General features: G+C 38.8%; 1 protein-coding gene across 1 annotated transcript in view; it reads left to right on the forward strand.

The window, feature by feature from the left end:
• Positions 1–17,071, forward strand: part of adamts10 (ADAM metallopeptidase with thrombospondin type 1 motif, 10) — a 69,553-nt gene that overhangs the window by 40,641 nt on the left and 11,841 nt on the right. The window contains exons 13-17 of the mRNA XM_033964814.2: positions 617–762; positions 1,168–1,231; positions 1,802–1,904; positions 5,007–5,140; positions 11,576–11,699. Of these exons, the coding sequence (XP_033820705.1) occupies positions 617–762; positions 1,168–1,231; positions 1,802–1,904; positions 5,007–5,140; positions 11,576–11,699 (571 nt within the window). The remainder of the gene's footprint in view (positions 1–616; positions 763–1,167; positions 1,232–1,801; positions 1,905–5,006; positions 5,141–11,575; positions 11,700–17,071) is intronic.

A 17,071-nucleotide genomic window follows, 5' to 3' on the forward strand; every position in this document is an offset into this window, starting at 1 on the left:
ATCTGTATTTTTCTATGTTGTGGTACAATATCAGAAGTAGAAAGAACTGAACAGGCGGGGCTAACAGTTCAAACTAAAACAGGTTTGTAACTCGAGCACAAGTCCTTTTCGTTAAAGGTCCTACATTACACAAAATTGTTCCTTGTGAGCTTTAAGCCATGTTATAATGTTGTTACCTCCTCAAAAACAGACCTGGAGTTGTGTCTTGTTTCATTCACACTTTTGAGTAACACTTTATTATTAGACTGTCTACCTCTCCAACGCTTCTTGGTTTGTCATGAAGCGGTAGTTTTTAAGAGAGATGGGGAATTCCACGGCTGAAATGATCCAAATAATTCTGGTGAAGGTGTATGGAGTTTGAAAACACAGTGGAGCACTTCCTGTATTACCCCATCACATTTTTTTTCCCCGTTCGATAGAAGAACTCAACCTAAATATGCAGGGTTTGTGTGTTAAACATGTGTGAATGAAACAAAACGCAACTCCAGGCATGTTTTTGATGAGAAAACAACATTATAAAATAGATCAGAAAATTGTGTCCCTTTAAATTCATTATTGATCACTGCACTCCTAGAATATTTGTTGAGCAATTGCGATGCACATTTGTATCATCCAGTGGTGCTACAAGCGAGTGTGTGTGGCCTACGGGACCCGTCCAGAGGGCATAGATGGGAGCTGGGGGGCGTGGTCTCCGTGGGAGGAGTGCAGTCGCACCTGTGGAGGGGGCGTGTCCTCCTCTGTCCGCCACTGTGACAGCCCCAGGTAAGTCAGGATTTAAGAAATTTCCTCCAAATGTCGACATTGGCCTTTTTTAGTCATGTTACGTTAAATAAATGTTACAACTTTTGTCACAGGCTTTTGTATTAGAGTCAAAATGCTGCAAGCTAATAGAGCGTAATTAAAAGTGCACTATGTAACTTTTTTGTGAGGGATCTGCCACCTGCTTGTATCCATGGACAGGTTATTGCTGAAAAACAAGCATCTCTCACCAGCTTGTCTCCATGGAGAAAGACAAGTCTAATATCATACCATGGAACATTCCCGGCGAAACAATGACATCTCCATGGAGACAAACAGGTGGTGGACCTTTCACCAGAAAAGTTACATAGTGCACTTTTTAAGCTAAAAAGTCCTCAGATGTGATTAATGTTGTTCAATGGATTTCAGACCAACTATTGGAGGAAAGTATTGCCTCGGGGAGAGAAAACGTTTCAGATCATGCAACATTGACGTAAGTATCGTTCTCCTATTGATATTTTGCAGCTGAGGTCATGAAAAATTCCCTGAGGGTGACACTAACTGTAGGCACTGCTGTGTCTTATGCTTTTTTACTCAAGTCAGGCTTTAAAGTTTTGTTTTAACACGACCTGACCATAAAGAACTAACTTTTGAAATGTGCTGTTTGAATCCATTTGTTTTTGTCTTGCATTTTTAGGTAATGTTAAACCTTTTTTGCCAGTATTTGTATGGCAAAAAAGTGTGCTTTGTGTCTCCATGGTTATAGCTGAGCATTTCACCATAGAGATACACGTACAACACCCCCAGTATGGCGTCACTGCAAAGAAAATGTACAAATGTTGAACCTGATCATTTCTATCAGTGACTAGACCCCAGAACTCACTGAATCTGCATTTTAACAATATTCGTTTTAGCTGCCTCCATCTGTATTAAATATTATTGGCCTGTACAATGTTGTGAGGTCATCTGAGTAGTAGTAGTAGTAGTATTAGTAGTAGTAGTAAGTATAGTATAGTATATAGTCTATGCTTGAGTTGTACATTGAATAGGTTCTGTGTTTTAGGACTGCCCCCCCGGTTCACAGGACTTCAGAGCCATCCAGTGCTCAGACTTTGACAGCGTTCCGTTCAGAGGGAAGTTTTACACTTGGAGGCCCTACAGAGGAGGTGAGTTATTATGTTAGATCAACGCTTTGGTTTAATTTATTTGTTTACTAATTTCTAACAACAAAAAATATGACTTTGTTTGCCACACTTATAGCTGTATTAACTCAACCATATTTCCACCTGAGACAAGTTTATTTGTATAGCACAGTTTGTACACAAAGTAACTCAAAGTGCTTTACAGAATAAGAAAGACATTAAAATCACAATGCAAACAAATCAAAACATAAATAATCATCATAAAATTATCATTAAAAGAGAAGAGTGCAGAATAAAACCCTTTCAGTCGTATGCACAGATAAACAGAACCGTTTGGAGCCTGGATTTAAACATTGTCAAAGTAGAGGCCTGTCTCACATCTTCAGGAAGACTGTTCCAGGTTAGTGATTACCTTAGATTAATATGCAGCTTTTTCCTTAATTTTCTTGTGATGTGATCCAGCAACTGTGTCATAAAAGACAGTCTGCTCCATTGATTATATGCACAATTGGTAAGGAATACTTTGAGTCGCACTGGAAGCACTGGTAACATTAAATATTGTAAAATGGGTGAAATGGTACAATTAGAATGAAAATGTTTGCTGTAGCAGAACCATTTCACTAAACATAACATTCACAAATGGTAGCTCAGTTGGTGGAGTGTTCATCCTCTGATTCGAAGGTTGGCAGTTCGAATCCTGCTCTTGACACAAACATCATTGGTAGAGTGGTCAGATCCACTGATTCACATAATGGTGGTTTGATTCCAGCTCCTACAGTTGAAATCTGGCAAGACACCACCTCGCTCCCAGTGTTTGCGTACTCTGGTGTATGAGTGTGTGTGTGAATGGGTGAGTTCCTTGATGTAAAGTGCTTTGGTTGCCTTGAAGGTGCAAAAGTGCTAAGCAAGATTAAACAGAACTGAATCTAAATCACTGTTTAAATGGTCACAGTTAGCTAATCGCAAAGAACAAAAGTAAAGTAACAAACAAGAAAATAAATAAACAACTATAACCAACCTAATATTATTATTATTAGGTCTCTTTAAATGTTCTGAAATGCATGCAAATTTTGTATTAGTTTAGCAGTTTACATATAAGTCTAGTCTCAAATCATAACGCCCCTGAATGTGTAAAAAATGTCAACTTTGTATCCAATCCTACTATTAAAGGTCCTCTAATATGCAGAATTTACTAGATTATTGCCACTTTAGAATGTTGTTACCTCCACAAAAACAGACCTGGAGTGTTTTCAACAGCTACCCTTTACCTTTTTTCAGTAGGGATGGGCAATTCAACTGCTGAAATTATCTAAATGATTCTATTGAAGGTGTACGGAGTCTAAAAACACAGTGGAGCACTTCTTGTATTGCCACATGATAACATCACAAGGTGGAACAGTTTTTTCTGTTTCAGAGAAGAAATCAGCGTAAATATGCAGGGTTTGTGTGTTAAACATGTGTGAATGAAACAAAAACATTAACATTAACATAGATCAGAAAATAGTAATATGGGGCCCTTTAATTTAAAAATAAATCACAAATCTAATGGTGATTATAATGCTTGTCAAAAAAATAGCAATTGTCTTATACAGTCCTAGTACATCATGAAAGAGAAATTGTTGACTACAACTCACTTTTATCTAATCCTCCAAACACATAACGTCCAACAGAGACAGCAGTTCCGGCAAGTTCTTCAGGCAACAAGTGGTGCTTTCATCAGGTCAGCTGATTTTACATTGGAAATCCCTCACAGCTGTAAAAATAGGAACTGTGCCACGGACTCTGCCCTGAATTTAGACAGAATCACGCCCTTCGGCCCCAACTCACCTCAGATTAACTTTTCAACTCAATCTCCTCAAAACCTCAGCTATCTCACTACACTTTATCTAAACACAGTCAGGTCAAAGTATGGCTGCACGATATTGGATAATTTGTTAAATGTTTCAAAATGTGAGCTAGATATAGTTAATGCCATACTGTAAAACATTTTTCTGACAAGTATTACCAGTGTGATTAGATTTGGAGTATAAGTAGAATTCTGCTCAGAGTACAGCAACTCCAGGAGCATAAACTATTACAGAACTCCTATGCATTTCAGAACATGTTTGCAGACGTCTAAACTACAGGTACAACAAGTTTTTTCTATAAAAACACAAGATTCATGGAGACAAGTACCGTAGATACCGCAACCAGTTACAAATCAGATCTGTGGACAGGCGACTCCACTCACACGAAGAATGCATGTTTTTCAGTGTTTTTAAATGTGAGATGGATATATTTAACGCCATATTGCGAAACATTCCTGGAAAAGATGTCTGTGTAATCCCTCAGTCGCCCAGTTATGATTCATATTAAAAGAACTGAAGAAGCGACTTGGATGAACAGCGAAACATCTTCACTCTTACAACTTTTTGTCCAGTTGACAGTTTTTTCTTGTACTATTCCTGGCAAAGTAATAACATCTCTATGGAGGCAAAGTTACACAGTACACCTTTAATATTACCATTCATTCAAATTTATCAATTCACATCAACAACAATATATTAACTGTCACGCTATCCAGGACAGACTAAGGTCACTAAGTATATTTTAGTAAGATAGAAATCACAAAAATTTCCAATACTCCAATGAAATATTCCAGTCTCCGTAATTTGATTTTCCTTATGTGTGCATGCTCAGTGTTTTGTATTTGTTTTTCATATTATTTGACAGGTGAGTGACAGAAAACATGCAGTCACAGTTTGTTCTGCAGATAGGTACACAAAGCTGCAAATTTAAACTCTGCCAATGGTTCAAAGTGTATCATTTCTGCAGCCTTGAGCTCTGGTTTAGTCTGTAAGAACTTAAACGTAATATAATTAAAGTTGACCTGAAAAGACATTGAAATACCTTGTACTACTGAGTATTTACTGTTGGAAATCTCGGAGGCAAGTTTATGAACCATAGTGACGTCGTCTGTCTTATGTCTGTGTTTATTTAGATTGTTAGTTACAGTCCAGTGCACTTGGTATACAGTTTGATGAGACTATTTACTTTAAAATATTTATATAAAAGTAAAAAGTGCGTGTCCACAATCAACTTTGTTTTCAGATAGTCATTTTCACTCTGTTTTGGCTGTTCTTGCAGGTGGGATGAAGTCCTGCTCTCTGAACTGTTTGGCGGAGGGATACAACTTTTACACTGAGCGCGCCCCGGCTGTAGTGGACGGGACGCCGTGCCGCGCTGACTCTCTGGACGTATGTGTGAACGGAGAGTGTAAGGTACGACAACTGTGTTTAAACTACTGCTGTGTTCTTAGGCGAGACACTTGAATGAGGTGTGTGAGTAAAGGATTGGTGGTGCAGACTGACCAGATTAGTGTGGAGCGAATAGTTAATGCACTAAATTGTAATGTGATTTGAGCTGGACAAGCGCTGTGTAAGACTAATGCATTATTATTGTTATTAAGGACTGAAGCTGAAGGGCAGATGAAATTACACACTGATTGTACATTATTTCCTTTGTAAACAATAAAATGTCCTCTCATTATGTGTAAAACCTGCTAAATCTGTAGCTTGCACCTCTAAAAATGTCACATGTGGCTCTGGAACTGTATCCTGTCTCCTCAATCCCAGAGGACATGATTGACAGGAGGTTTAACCAATCAGAGAAATTCACAGTCCATTAGTGTCAAAACAAATATGGCGGCTTATGTGTAAAGAGGAGGACAAAATAACGCAGAGGACTAATAAAGTAGAGATTTCTGCAGAATCAATCGTGGTGAATAAGTAGGATGCTCGGAATGCATAAGGTGGGTGAGAAATAACTAAACCTGGACCACTGCAAAGGAATTAGTTCTGTTTTTCACTTGTTTAAGCAGTAAAAGTAGTAAAACAAAACTGTACTTAAGTAAAAGGTGTCTGTACTTTATTTAAGTACATTTTAATGTGAATATTTTTTATTTTTACTTCACTACCTTGTAGAACAGGACAGAAAAGTAAACATGTTTTTATGATTGTTTGAAACCTACTGAAAAGGTTGAAGAGTTTCTTTTTAACATGTTCATAGTTTAAGCAAACACAAATATACAAAGAGGAAAAAAAATCAATTCATTTGTTTCTGTTGAACAAAATTCAGCATAAACCTTTATCAAAACGATACATTTGAAGCTTCATTAGATCTCAAAATCTGCGCAAAATAATAAAAATTTTGACTCTTTAAGTACTCTTTAATACTTTTTTCATTTGATACTTTTACTTTTACTTGAGTTTTGTTTTTGTTTTTTTCTTTTTTCTGGTATCTGTAGTTATATTTAAGCAACAAAATTTGAGTACTTCTTCCACCACTGTGTTTAAGACAGTAAAAATCAGGTACCTTTTAAACTTAGATCCGTCCCCAGTCCTTGTTAGGGTGATCACAATTAGATTTTCCCAAAAGCGTTGAGCCGTGGTGTCTGGAGATAACTGTGTTTACATTAGCTCCGTCTGGAGGTGATCCACTGTCTGCATCAGAGCGGCTGAGGCTCATCACCAGCAGCTGCACAGCGTTGGATTATCTCAGCTTTGGCACAGACCAAGTTACCAGCGGTTTCTTTGATACTTTCTCCCCATAAAACATTCTATAGATTAGGGTTGAACAACTTGGGAAAACTATCTAATTGTGATTTTTCTGACTAGCTTTGTGATTAGATTTGTGATGTATGATTTAATAATAGATTTCTGTTTAAAGTTCACATTTAAACACATCCAGAAGAAATGACAAGAAGATTGAACTGACGAACTAATACAAGAGTCACATTTCAGAACATGTTTGTACAGATCTAAACTACAGGATTAGCAGCTTTTTTATGAAGATTAAGGAGATTTTGTTGTTTGGGTCCAATCTTGCAGCTCTACTATATATTTGCTACTCACTACAAATAGATAGTTCTTTTTAAAGGTGCGCTACGCAACTTTTCTAGTGCTTATTTCTTTGACGATAATATTGCTGTTTCCCAGTATGACATTAAGAGTGCTTAATGCTCAACCTAAGCCAGGACTAGAACAGGACTAAAAGGCTACATTAGGACTAAACTGGGTAATGCCACCAGGCCAAGTTACATGTCAGATCTGTGGAGAGGCGACCCCACGTACAGAAAGAATGCATGTCCAGATATTTTAAAACACCTTGTAGCAACCAATAATGTAAAAATAACCAATAGTGTAATAATTCTGGCCAAAGTGAAATGTAATAAGGTGACAGTGTAATAACTATGGTGAACCAATAATGTAATACTATCTTGCTAATAATGTAATAAGTCAGTGACTGTCAAACTTTTCACACCAAGTACCACCAAGGAAAAGATTTGGCTTTCCCAGTACCACCAGATCCAATTATAGATCAAGTATATAACAGGATCTAATTTAAACCAGATCTAAAGGTGGACTACATCATTTCCACTGTAGTTCTAGACAATAAATGATCAAAAGGACAAAAAAGTTAATGAAATGAACTCTACTGGACAACGGAATAACTGTCCAAACACCACCTGAAGCAGCTTGTGTACCTCCAGTGTACCACAGTTTGAAGCATTGTAAGTTATTACATTATTGGCCTGTTATCATCCTGTTATTACATTCTCAACCTATTATCACATCACTGGCCTGTTATTATGTTATCAGCCTGTTATTACATTATCGGCCTGTTATTACATAATCGACGTGTCATTACATTATCAGCGTGTTATCACATTATTGGCCTATTATCACATTATCGGCCTGTTATTATATTCTCAGCCTGTTATCCCATTATTGGCTTGTTATCATCCTGTTATTACATTCTCAACCTATTATCACGTTACCGGCCTGTTATCACATTATCGGCCTGTTATCACATTATCGGCCTGTTATTACATTATTGGTCTGTTATCAGGTTATTGCCCTGTTATTACATTATTGGTCTGTTATCACGTTATCGGCCTGTTATTATATTATCAGCCTGTTATTACGTTATCGTTTGTTTTTACATTATCGGCCTGTTATCACATTATCGGCCTGTTATTACATTATCAGCCTGTTATTACGTTATCGTTTGTTTTTACATTATCCGCCTGTTATTACGTTATCGGTTTGTTATTACATTATCGGCCTGTTATCACGTTATTGGCTTGCTACATTTAAACTTGTTATTGTTACATTATTGGCCGGTATACATTACCAGTCGCTATACATCTGTAAATGAATAAACGCAAAATAGATATGTTTAATGTAATACTGTGTAACATTCAAGATAAAGTATGCCCTGCCCACGACAAATTACATAGGGCACCTTTAATACTAAAAGTCTATGGCATGGCTGTCTATTTAAATACAACACGATGAGATAACATTTATTTGTCCCATATTGGGGAAATTCCAGTGATACTAATTCCAGTAATACTTAAGAACAGTTGAGTATTTTAGATGCTACAAACTGCCCTCTAAACATGGATAGAGTTTGTAGGCCTAAAAAACAACATTGGCTCTGAAACTTCACTTATTAGATTTACTTTGATTTGATTTTAAAAGTTGCGTTATGATTAAACCTCCCTGAGCCAGTTTGTGGGGGAGTTTGCACGATATGCTTTTGTTTATCAACACCCCTCCTCCTCCCTTTTTTTCTTTACTCTTTTACTCCAGCTCCAATCCCTCTCCTCTCTACTGCACCTCTCCTCTTCTCCTTACCCACTCCTCTTTTCGTCTTCTCCTCTCCCCCTTCGCCTTCTCTCTCCCTCTCCTCCTCCTCTCCTCCGCTCACCCTCTTCTCTTCCTCTCCTCTCCTCCTCTTCCTCTCCTCTTCATTGCTCCTCCTCCTCTCCTCTCCTCTCCTCTTCTTCCTCTGCTCTTCTCCTTTTCCTTCTCTGCTCCTTTTGTGTCCCCCCTCTCCCCCTCTCTTCTCCTCTCTTCCTTTCCTGTTCTCCATCCCCCTTCTCTCTATCTTCTTCTCTCTTCCTCTCCCCTCTTCCTTCTCTCCTGTCTCTCTCACTTCTCCTCTCCCTCCTTCTCTCCAGTCCTCTCCCTTGTCTTCCTCCTCTTCTCCTCTCCCTTCTCATCTTGATCCCTCTCTCCACTCCTCTTCCCTCTCTTCCTCCTCTCCTTTCGCTCTTCCTTATTCTCTCCTCTTCCTCCTCTGCTCCTCTCCCTCCTTCTCCTTTATTCTCTTTTCCTTCTTCTCTTTCTCCCCCTCTTCCCTCTCTCCTGTCTCTCCTTTCTCCTCTCTTCTCCTCCCCTGTTTGCTCCTTTTGTGTCCCTCCTCTCCCCCTCTTTTCCTTTCCTCCTCTCTTCTCTCACCCTTCTTCTCTCTCTGTTCTCCCCTCTCTTCCTCTTCCTCTCCTCTTCTTCTGTGTCTCTCCCTTTTCCTCTCTTCTTCCTCCTCTGCTCCACGTGTGGAGCAGAGGAGGATGCCCTGTCCCTCCTCTTCTCTTCTCTCTCCCCTCTAACCTCTGTTCCTTTCCCTCTCCTCCTCTCCTGTCTCTTTCCCTCCTCCTCTCCTTCACTCTCCCTTCTCTTCCCCCTCTCTTTTCTCTCCCTTCTTCTCTCTCCTCCCTTTCTTCCTCTCCCCCTCCTCTTCTTCCGTGTCTCTCCCTTTTCCTCTTCTCTTCCTCCTCTGCTCCACTTGTGTCGCTGTTCTCTATCCCTCCTCCTTCTCTCTTCCCTCTTCCCCCTCTAACCCCTCTCCCTCTCCTCCTCTCCTGTCTCTCTCCTTTCTCTTCTCCCTCCTCCTCTCTTTCCCTCTCCCTTCTCTTCCTCCTCTCTTCTCTCTCCCTTCTTCTCTCTCTCCTCTCTCTTCCTCTCTGCCTCCTCTTTTTCCGTGTCTCTCCCTTTTCCTCTTCTCTTCCTCCTCTGCTCTACTTGTGTCGCTGCTCTCTATCCCTCTTCCTCCTCTCATCTCTCTTTCCCCTCTAACCACTCTCCCTCTCCTCCTCTCCTGTCTCTCTCCCTCCTCCTTTCCTTCCCTCTCCCCTCTCTTCCTCCTCTCCTTCGCTCTCCCTTCTTCCCTCTCTCCGTGCTGGAGTTTTTGGAGGAACCCGCTGACCCTTTGGCTCCGCTCTCCTCTCACTGGCTGCGTTCACTGGACTCTTATTATTGCTTTTCCTTTTGGACTCTCTGCATCTCCCAAATCTCTGCATGCACTTTTCTCTCTTTTGCTCTGTTAACAAACTTTTCCACCCAAACAAAACGCTCAAATTTCAAAAGATTTCATAAGAATACCACAAACAGGGTGATTGTAATGCAAGCTGCCATGAAACTAAAAAAGAGAAGCTGAACGAGCCAGACCCTTCTCTGCCGTCCCAATCGTTATCTTATCTGTGATGTGTTGTCACGATACTAACATTTCCAACACGATTTCAATACTAAGGATTGGACTCGATACTCAATACTGATTCCTTTTCCCTTATTCTGCACTCTTAGGTTTTGAATGCTTTACATTCAAAGTGTAAAGCACTTTGAATGACTTTGTGTATGAATCGTGCTATACAAATAAGCTTGCCTTGCCTTCAAAGATAATAATTAAAAAACAAAACATATATTTAGACCACGTGTCAAACTCAAGGCCAATTGTGGCCTTGGGTCAAATGTGGCCCACCACATCATTTTATGTGGCCCTCAACAGGGTAAATTAAAAGGTATGATGGTCTTAAAATGTCATTTTACCAGGAGATACACAGTTACACAGCCATAATTTCACATCTATGCAAATCCATATGCAATATTTGTAACTTGAATAAGTAATAAATACAGAAACACTTAATTAGTTTAAAAAGTAGTTTTATTTTACATCTGGCCCTTTGAGAGCAGCCATTTTGCTGATGTGGCCTTCAGTGAAAATTTGTTTGACACCCCTGATCTAGACAATAGAATGTCATTTTCAATACTTTCTTTTATATTATCATGTGGCCTTATATGTGTTTAATCCATCATTTATCCAGATATGTTCCATAGAGGTCCATGGGCATATACAAATCTATGTCGTCTTTATACTTATGCTAAACTATATTGATAGTGATATTGGTATAGTGATATTTGATAATATTATGACAATGATTTGAATTGCTATATGTAAAATTAAATGCTTGCAATGTACATACTGTAGTTTGCATGCTAAAAAATAGTTATAGTAGTTAAATACTTTTTATATTTGTGCTTTGAATATTGAGTAATGCAGCTTTAGAAAGAAAATCATTAGGAAAATAATGATTAAAACCTGCCTGATTGAATTAAAAGAAAAACAATGAAAACCTTACTATTATTGCAATGTATTTGGTGGATCAGAAATATTAACTATTGCGTTATATAGATGGACGATCACGATTTAGATTTTTTCACAATTCATGTAAACCTAGCATCTTTATATTGCCTTGTAGAGCTAACTAAAGGCATCTTCTTCTGAAAGTTCACGTTATTGCAGTTGGTTACATCCAGCTGTCACTCACTCCGAGCAGTACTGAGGCTGACCAATAGGGGGAGTGGGTGGGACAAGTATTTGAGCGTAGAGCTTCTACCAAGAGACCTCTTTTCCAGTCCTCCATAATAATTCTAAGTCACTGCAGTTTGTTTTGAAAAAGTCACCTGGCAGTCATTAGCAATAATCCTTCAACCTGGCCTTGGACACTTGGTGATTTACACACTATACCCCCTTCACCTTTGCCCCCTGACCTTTGACCCCCCCGGGCTAACGCTTGTCTCCTGGCTCTGCAGCATGTCGGGTGTGACCGCGTGTTGGGCTCGGACGTGAGGGAGGATCGGTGTCGTGTGTGCGGAGGAGACGGCAGCAGCTGCGAGTCTGTGGAGGGGCTATTCAATGACTCTCTGCCTGAAGGAGGTACGCAACCACACACACAGCTACACACACAAACACATATACACGCACAAACGCACTACCAGAAACTCTAAGGACCTGAATCGCTGTGGGTATTTCAAGACTAGATTAGTTTCACGAAATCATAAAAGCCACAGAATGTCATTTTTTAGCCAAAACATAGACAATAAATGAAATAAAATCATGTTTTGTAGTTTTTTGTTTTGTTTTTTCTTTTGTTTCTTGCACTGAAAAATGTATAAAACCGGTGTTCTTACTTGACTTGCATCACCACAAATCTGACTCTTATTTGGAAATTGTTCTGAAGTATGGTTTTAACTTTCTATTTCTATGCCATCTTTAGAAAGTTACATACTGCACCTTTAACTTAATTATATTGATTTTACTATAAATCTTGACTAGTTTTTTGGGGGATTTTTTTGGTTTATGATTTTACTTTCTGCTTGGACAGATATTACATAAATTGAGCTGATTTCATTATTGTTACTGGTACCTAGAAACCATAATGTAAACAAAGGCCAAAACTTGTATAAACTGCACAATAGTTATGATTATACTAATAAAAATAAATGACAATACTTCATTTTGTCAAATAAATGAAGCCTATAATAAATATTCATCTCGGACTAGCCCTCCAAACCAAGTAATAATCAAAAAACACGAACCCTGTCTCATGCACTTTGAATTTAAAATTAAATATTTGTACACAGAAAAAATAAAACTTTTCCCCAAAATCTGAACTCGTCTGCAAAACACATGCTTTTACTGACAGAGGAGTAGTTAATCACCATGTTGATTAAAAAGCCCCAAGCCAATCATGGCAATCTGCAAACAATTTAATCATGATTCTATTCAAATTAAATTAATCTTATGGTCTTAGTGGGTAGTCTAAAGCTAAATCCACCAAAAGAACTTTAAATTAGCTCCAAAATTAATGGGGAAAGTAGAATGTAGTAATGCCTCTTTTAGCAGTAATAGTCGTGTATTAGTGCTCATAATTAGCTTACCATACTTTGAAGACTTGTATGTAACTTTATTGTTCTGAAGTCTGAACAGTGCATAAGTCTTGTTTGGCTTGTCTCTGGAGTTAGGGCAGCCCAAACATTTAAGTGTATCATGTAATTATACTTTCTCATGCAAACTCCCCACTGAGCAGTTAATTTCTGAAACCTGAAGGCGCTCAGCAACAATAGCTTCTTTCAGCAGCCGTCATTTGTAAAGAATCCTCTAGAATAACAGATAAATGCTTTTGTGAAGTGATGGTGCGCAGGTATAGATGTGCTAACGCTAATGCTAATGCACCTAATCTATCAAAATAACAAACTTTGCAGACACAGACACCAGTGACGCCAATTAGGGCTGGACAGTAGGGTTGTCAAAAGTATGTTAAAAAATAATCAATACTAAAACTATTATTGAAACTAGATCTAGAGTAAGTATCAATACTAAAAAGTCACATTCACAGGACAGAAATTAACCTTTCCTGAAAAGCCTTAGAATGATGTGTTTTTATTATCATCATGGTATCAGAATCGATATCAAGTCTATTGCTTAGTATTGAAATGGAGTTTGAAATTATGCCATTGGTTGGGCAATTAGTTGAATTTGAACTGAGAATCAGTCATGTCTAATCATCATTATTTTAATGCAGCCCATTATTTGTATTTGATCATAGTTTTATATTTACTATTCTTAGTCATTGTTTTATGTTGCATCATACGGCCAAGTATGTAAGTAATCAAGTCTGTAGTTTGTGAATTTTGTTCACTGACAATGGCAATAAAACATTTCCTGATTCTGAGTCAATCCTCTGTCAGTAAAGGCATGTGGTTCTGAGCAGAGAGACTCTAGAGGAAGTAATTTGATTATTTTTGAGTTAGATGGCAATACTGAAAGACATTTTTATTTAGGAAGGAACGAAATATTCAAGATCAATATGTATGTGTGTATATATGTATGTATGTGTGTGTGTATATATATATATATGTGTGTGTGTGTGTGTGTGTGTGTGTGTATATATATATATATATATATATATATATATATATGTGGGTGTGTGTGTGTATATATATATACATACATACACACCCACACACACACACACGACGCTACTTGAGTGTCTTTGCAGTTGCAGTAAAGGTTTCACCCAGGTGTGCCTCTGGTGAGGATCAGACATCGTTTAAAGGGACAGAGACACTAGCGGGATTTAGAAATTATTAAAAAGCCTGTATTCAATCATGGCTCATTTAATAGAGAAAAGGCCAACGCTTTACAGCCTTAGTGGACCTTCATCAGGGCATAGATTAAACAATATTATAGTTAGTTCAGTAGTTTCTCGTTTCATGCCAGTTTCACTCACCACACTGACCACACTCACTATACTCATCACACTGACCGCGCTCACCAAACTCACCACACTTACCACACTCACTATACTCATCACACTGACCACACTCACTATACTCATCACACTGGCCACACTCGCCACACTGACCACGCTCACCACACTCACCACGCTCACCACACTCACTACACTCACTATACTCATCACACTGACCACACTCACTATACTCATCACACTGACCACACTCACTATACTCATCACACTGACCACACTGACCACACACACTATACTCACCACACTGACCACACTCACTATACTCATCACATTGACCACACTCACTATACTCATCACACTCGCCACACTCACCACATTGACCACATTCACCACACTGACCACACTCACTATACTCACCACATTGACCACACTCACCACACTGACCACACTCACTATACTCATCACACTGACCACACACACTATACTCATCACACTGACCACACTCACTATACTCATCACATTGACCACACTCACCACACTGACCACACTCACCACACTGACCACACTCACTATACTCATCACATTGACCACACTCACCACACTGACCACACTCACTATACTCATCACACTGACCACACTCACCACACTGACCACACACACTATACTCATCACACTGACCACACTCACCACACTGACCACACTCACTATACTCATCACACTCACCACATTGACCACACTCACCACACTGACCACACTCACTATACTCATCACACTGACCACACTGACCACACACACTATACTCATCACACTGACCACACTCACTATACTCATCACATTGACCACACTCACCACACTGACCACACTCACTATACTCATCACATTGACCACACTCACCACACTGACCACACTCACTATACTCATCACACTGACCACACTCACCACACTGACCACACACACTATACTCATCACATTGACCACACTCACCACACTGACCACACTCACTATACTCATCACACTGACCACACTCACCACACTGACCACACTCACTATACTCATCACATTGACCACACTCACCACACTGACCACACTCACTATACTCATCACATTGACCACACTCACCACACTGACCACACACACTATACTCATCACACTCACCACACTCACCACACTGACCACACACTATACTCACCACACTGCCCACACTCACTATACTCTTCACACTCATCACACTCATCACACTGCTTTATTAACCCTGTCTTAAATCTCAAGTTCCCTCAGAACACTTTGAACAGCTTTGTCAATGTTTCCTTTAAATACTTTTTGTGAGAGTAGCCGTCTGATGTTTATTTCATTCTTTTCTTCAAACAACAGCTGAATAAATATATCTATCATGTTGACAAAATTATATTGTCAAAGGAGTAATTTAATAAACCAATAGTTATTTTATTAGAAACTGAAACCATTTAAGTGATATATAACAGCTGTCCATCAACAAGCACTATTTCAGTTTTGAAGATGTTTGAATCACGGACCTGATATTTCTATATTTTGGGGAATTCATTATCTTGTTCAGGTCAGGTCTGTGGGGAGGCAAGCCCACTAACACCAAGCATGTTTTTGGCAGACTTCCCACTGAAACGTTGCATGGAGCATCTTAAATTAGTTTTTTATTTAGCTGTAATTAAGCATTGACTTCCTTTTTCATCGTTTTTGTATTGTCATGGTTGAGTTATGCCTCACATCTAAGAAAGTCCTTGTTAAAAAGCAGAATAATGTTACAAAAAGATAAAAATAATAAGCTGGCCTGCCTACATAAAGAGGAAAAATGTCCAGGGCCAAAACAGCTGGAGCGAATGAAGTCTGGCACAGGTCTGTGTCTGGAGGCCCTCTGCTCAGGAATGCATCTGGAATCTGCCGAGTGAGCTGGACGTCCCATAGACTTACACTGGCTTACATAGAGTTACATAGACTTACAGTGAGTTACACAGAGTTATACAGAGTTACACAGTTGGGCTGCTGCAACTAACGGCTATTTTAGCAGTCAACTAGTCAGCGATTATATTTTCAATTAGTCGGCTATCAAACGATTATTTCTATTGTACATTGAGACTTTTAAAACACGTTATCAACCAAATATAGGTTCAACAAATACGATGAATAAAGTTCATTATTGATGAAAACCTGAAATTGTTTATTTTTTTGACATTTTGATTTGATGCTGGTGTTGATTATGTTTATCAAAATACAACTACAACAACGATTATTGTTTATAGTCATTGAAGCCCTATTACAAACAGACACACAGCGCTGATGCAACGCTCCTGCTGCTCTGTCAATTCATTTGTGTGGGAAGGTATTTATGACTTTATGGGGACTAACATCTGTATAAACGCTCGATTCACGGGGACCTGTCGCCCTAATCTGGTCCCCATAACGTAAATCCTTTTTTATTTGATCAGCAACATGATCCAAACTGAAACCCTAAGCCCAACCCTTAAAGTTAAGATACAGCTATAAACAGGTGAATAGAGTATTTTTATTTTGAGTCAACCCAGAAATAAGCGCCAAAAGCAGCTCTCTGATTGGCTGCACTTTGGACGTCCACCCCAGTTTCACTTTGCCATCTGAAAAAAGCTGTTCTAAAGACAAGCACACGTCCGAAAATGAATGTATGTGGATATTAAGAATGTGCTAAAGGGTTTGTAAGAGTTGGACACGAGTCAGACAGATTTAAATACTTCCTCCTTCCGTGGTGTGAAAATCAGGAACCCCGACTGAGTTAAGGAACAGTATCTTGGAAATTTGAATGGTATTTGCTATGTAAACATTTTGGATTTGAGAGCAACTGTTCCTTTTGTAATGAGTATACTGAAACTACAGCTCACATTTTTTATTAATGTATGTGTAGCATTGCCTTTTGGCATGATTTACATCACTGGTTGTCCAAGTGTATGCCAGTTCCAGATATAATAATTCCTAAGGAACTATTATATCTATACGGTTTGAATGTAAATAACTGTGTATATGATATATCTAT

Source organism: Periophthalmus magnuspinnatus, chromosome 4 (assembly GCF_009829125.3).
Source record: "Periophthalmus magnuspinnatus isolate fPerMag1 chromosome 4, fPerMag1.2.pri, whole genome shotgun sequence".
In the NCBI taxonomy this organism is placed as follows: Eukaryota; Metazoa; Chordata; class Actinopteri; order Gobiiformes; family Gobiidae; genus Periophthalmus; species Periophthalmus magnuspinnatus.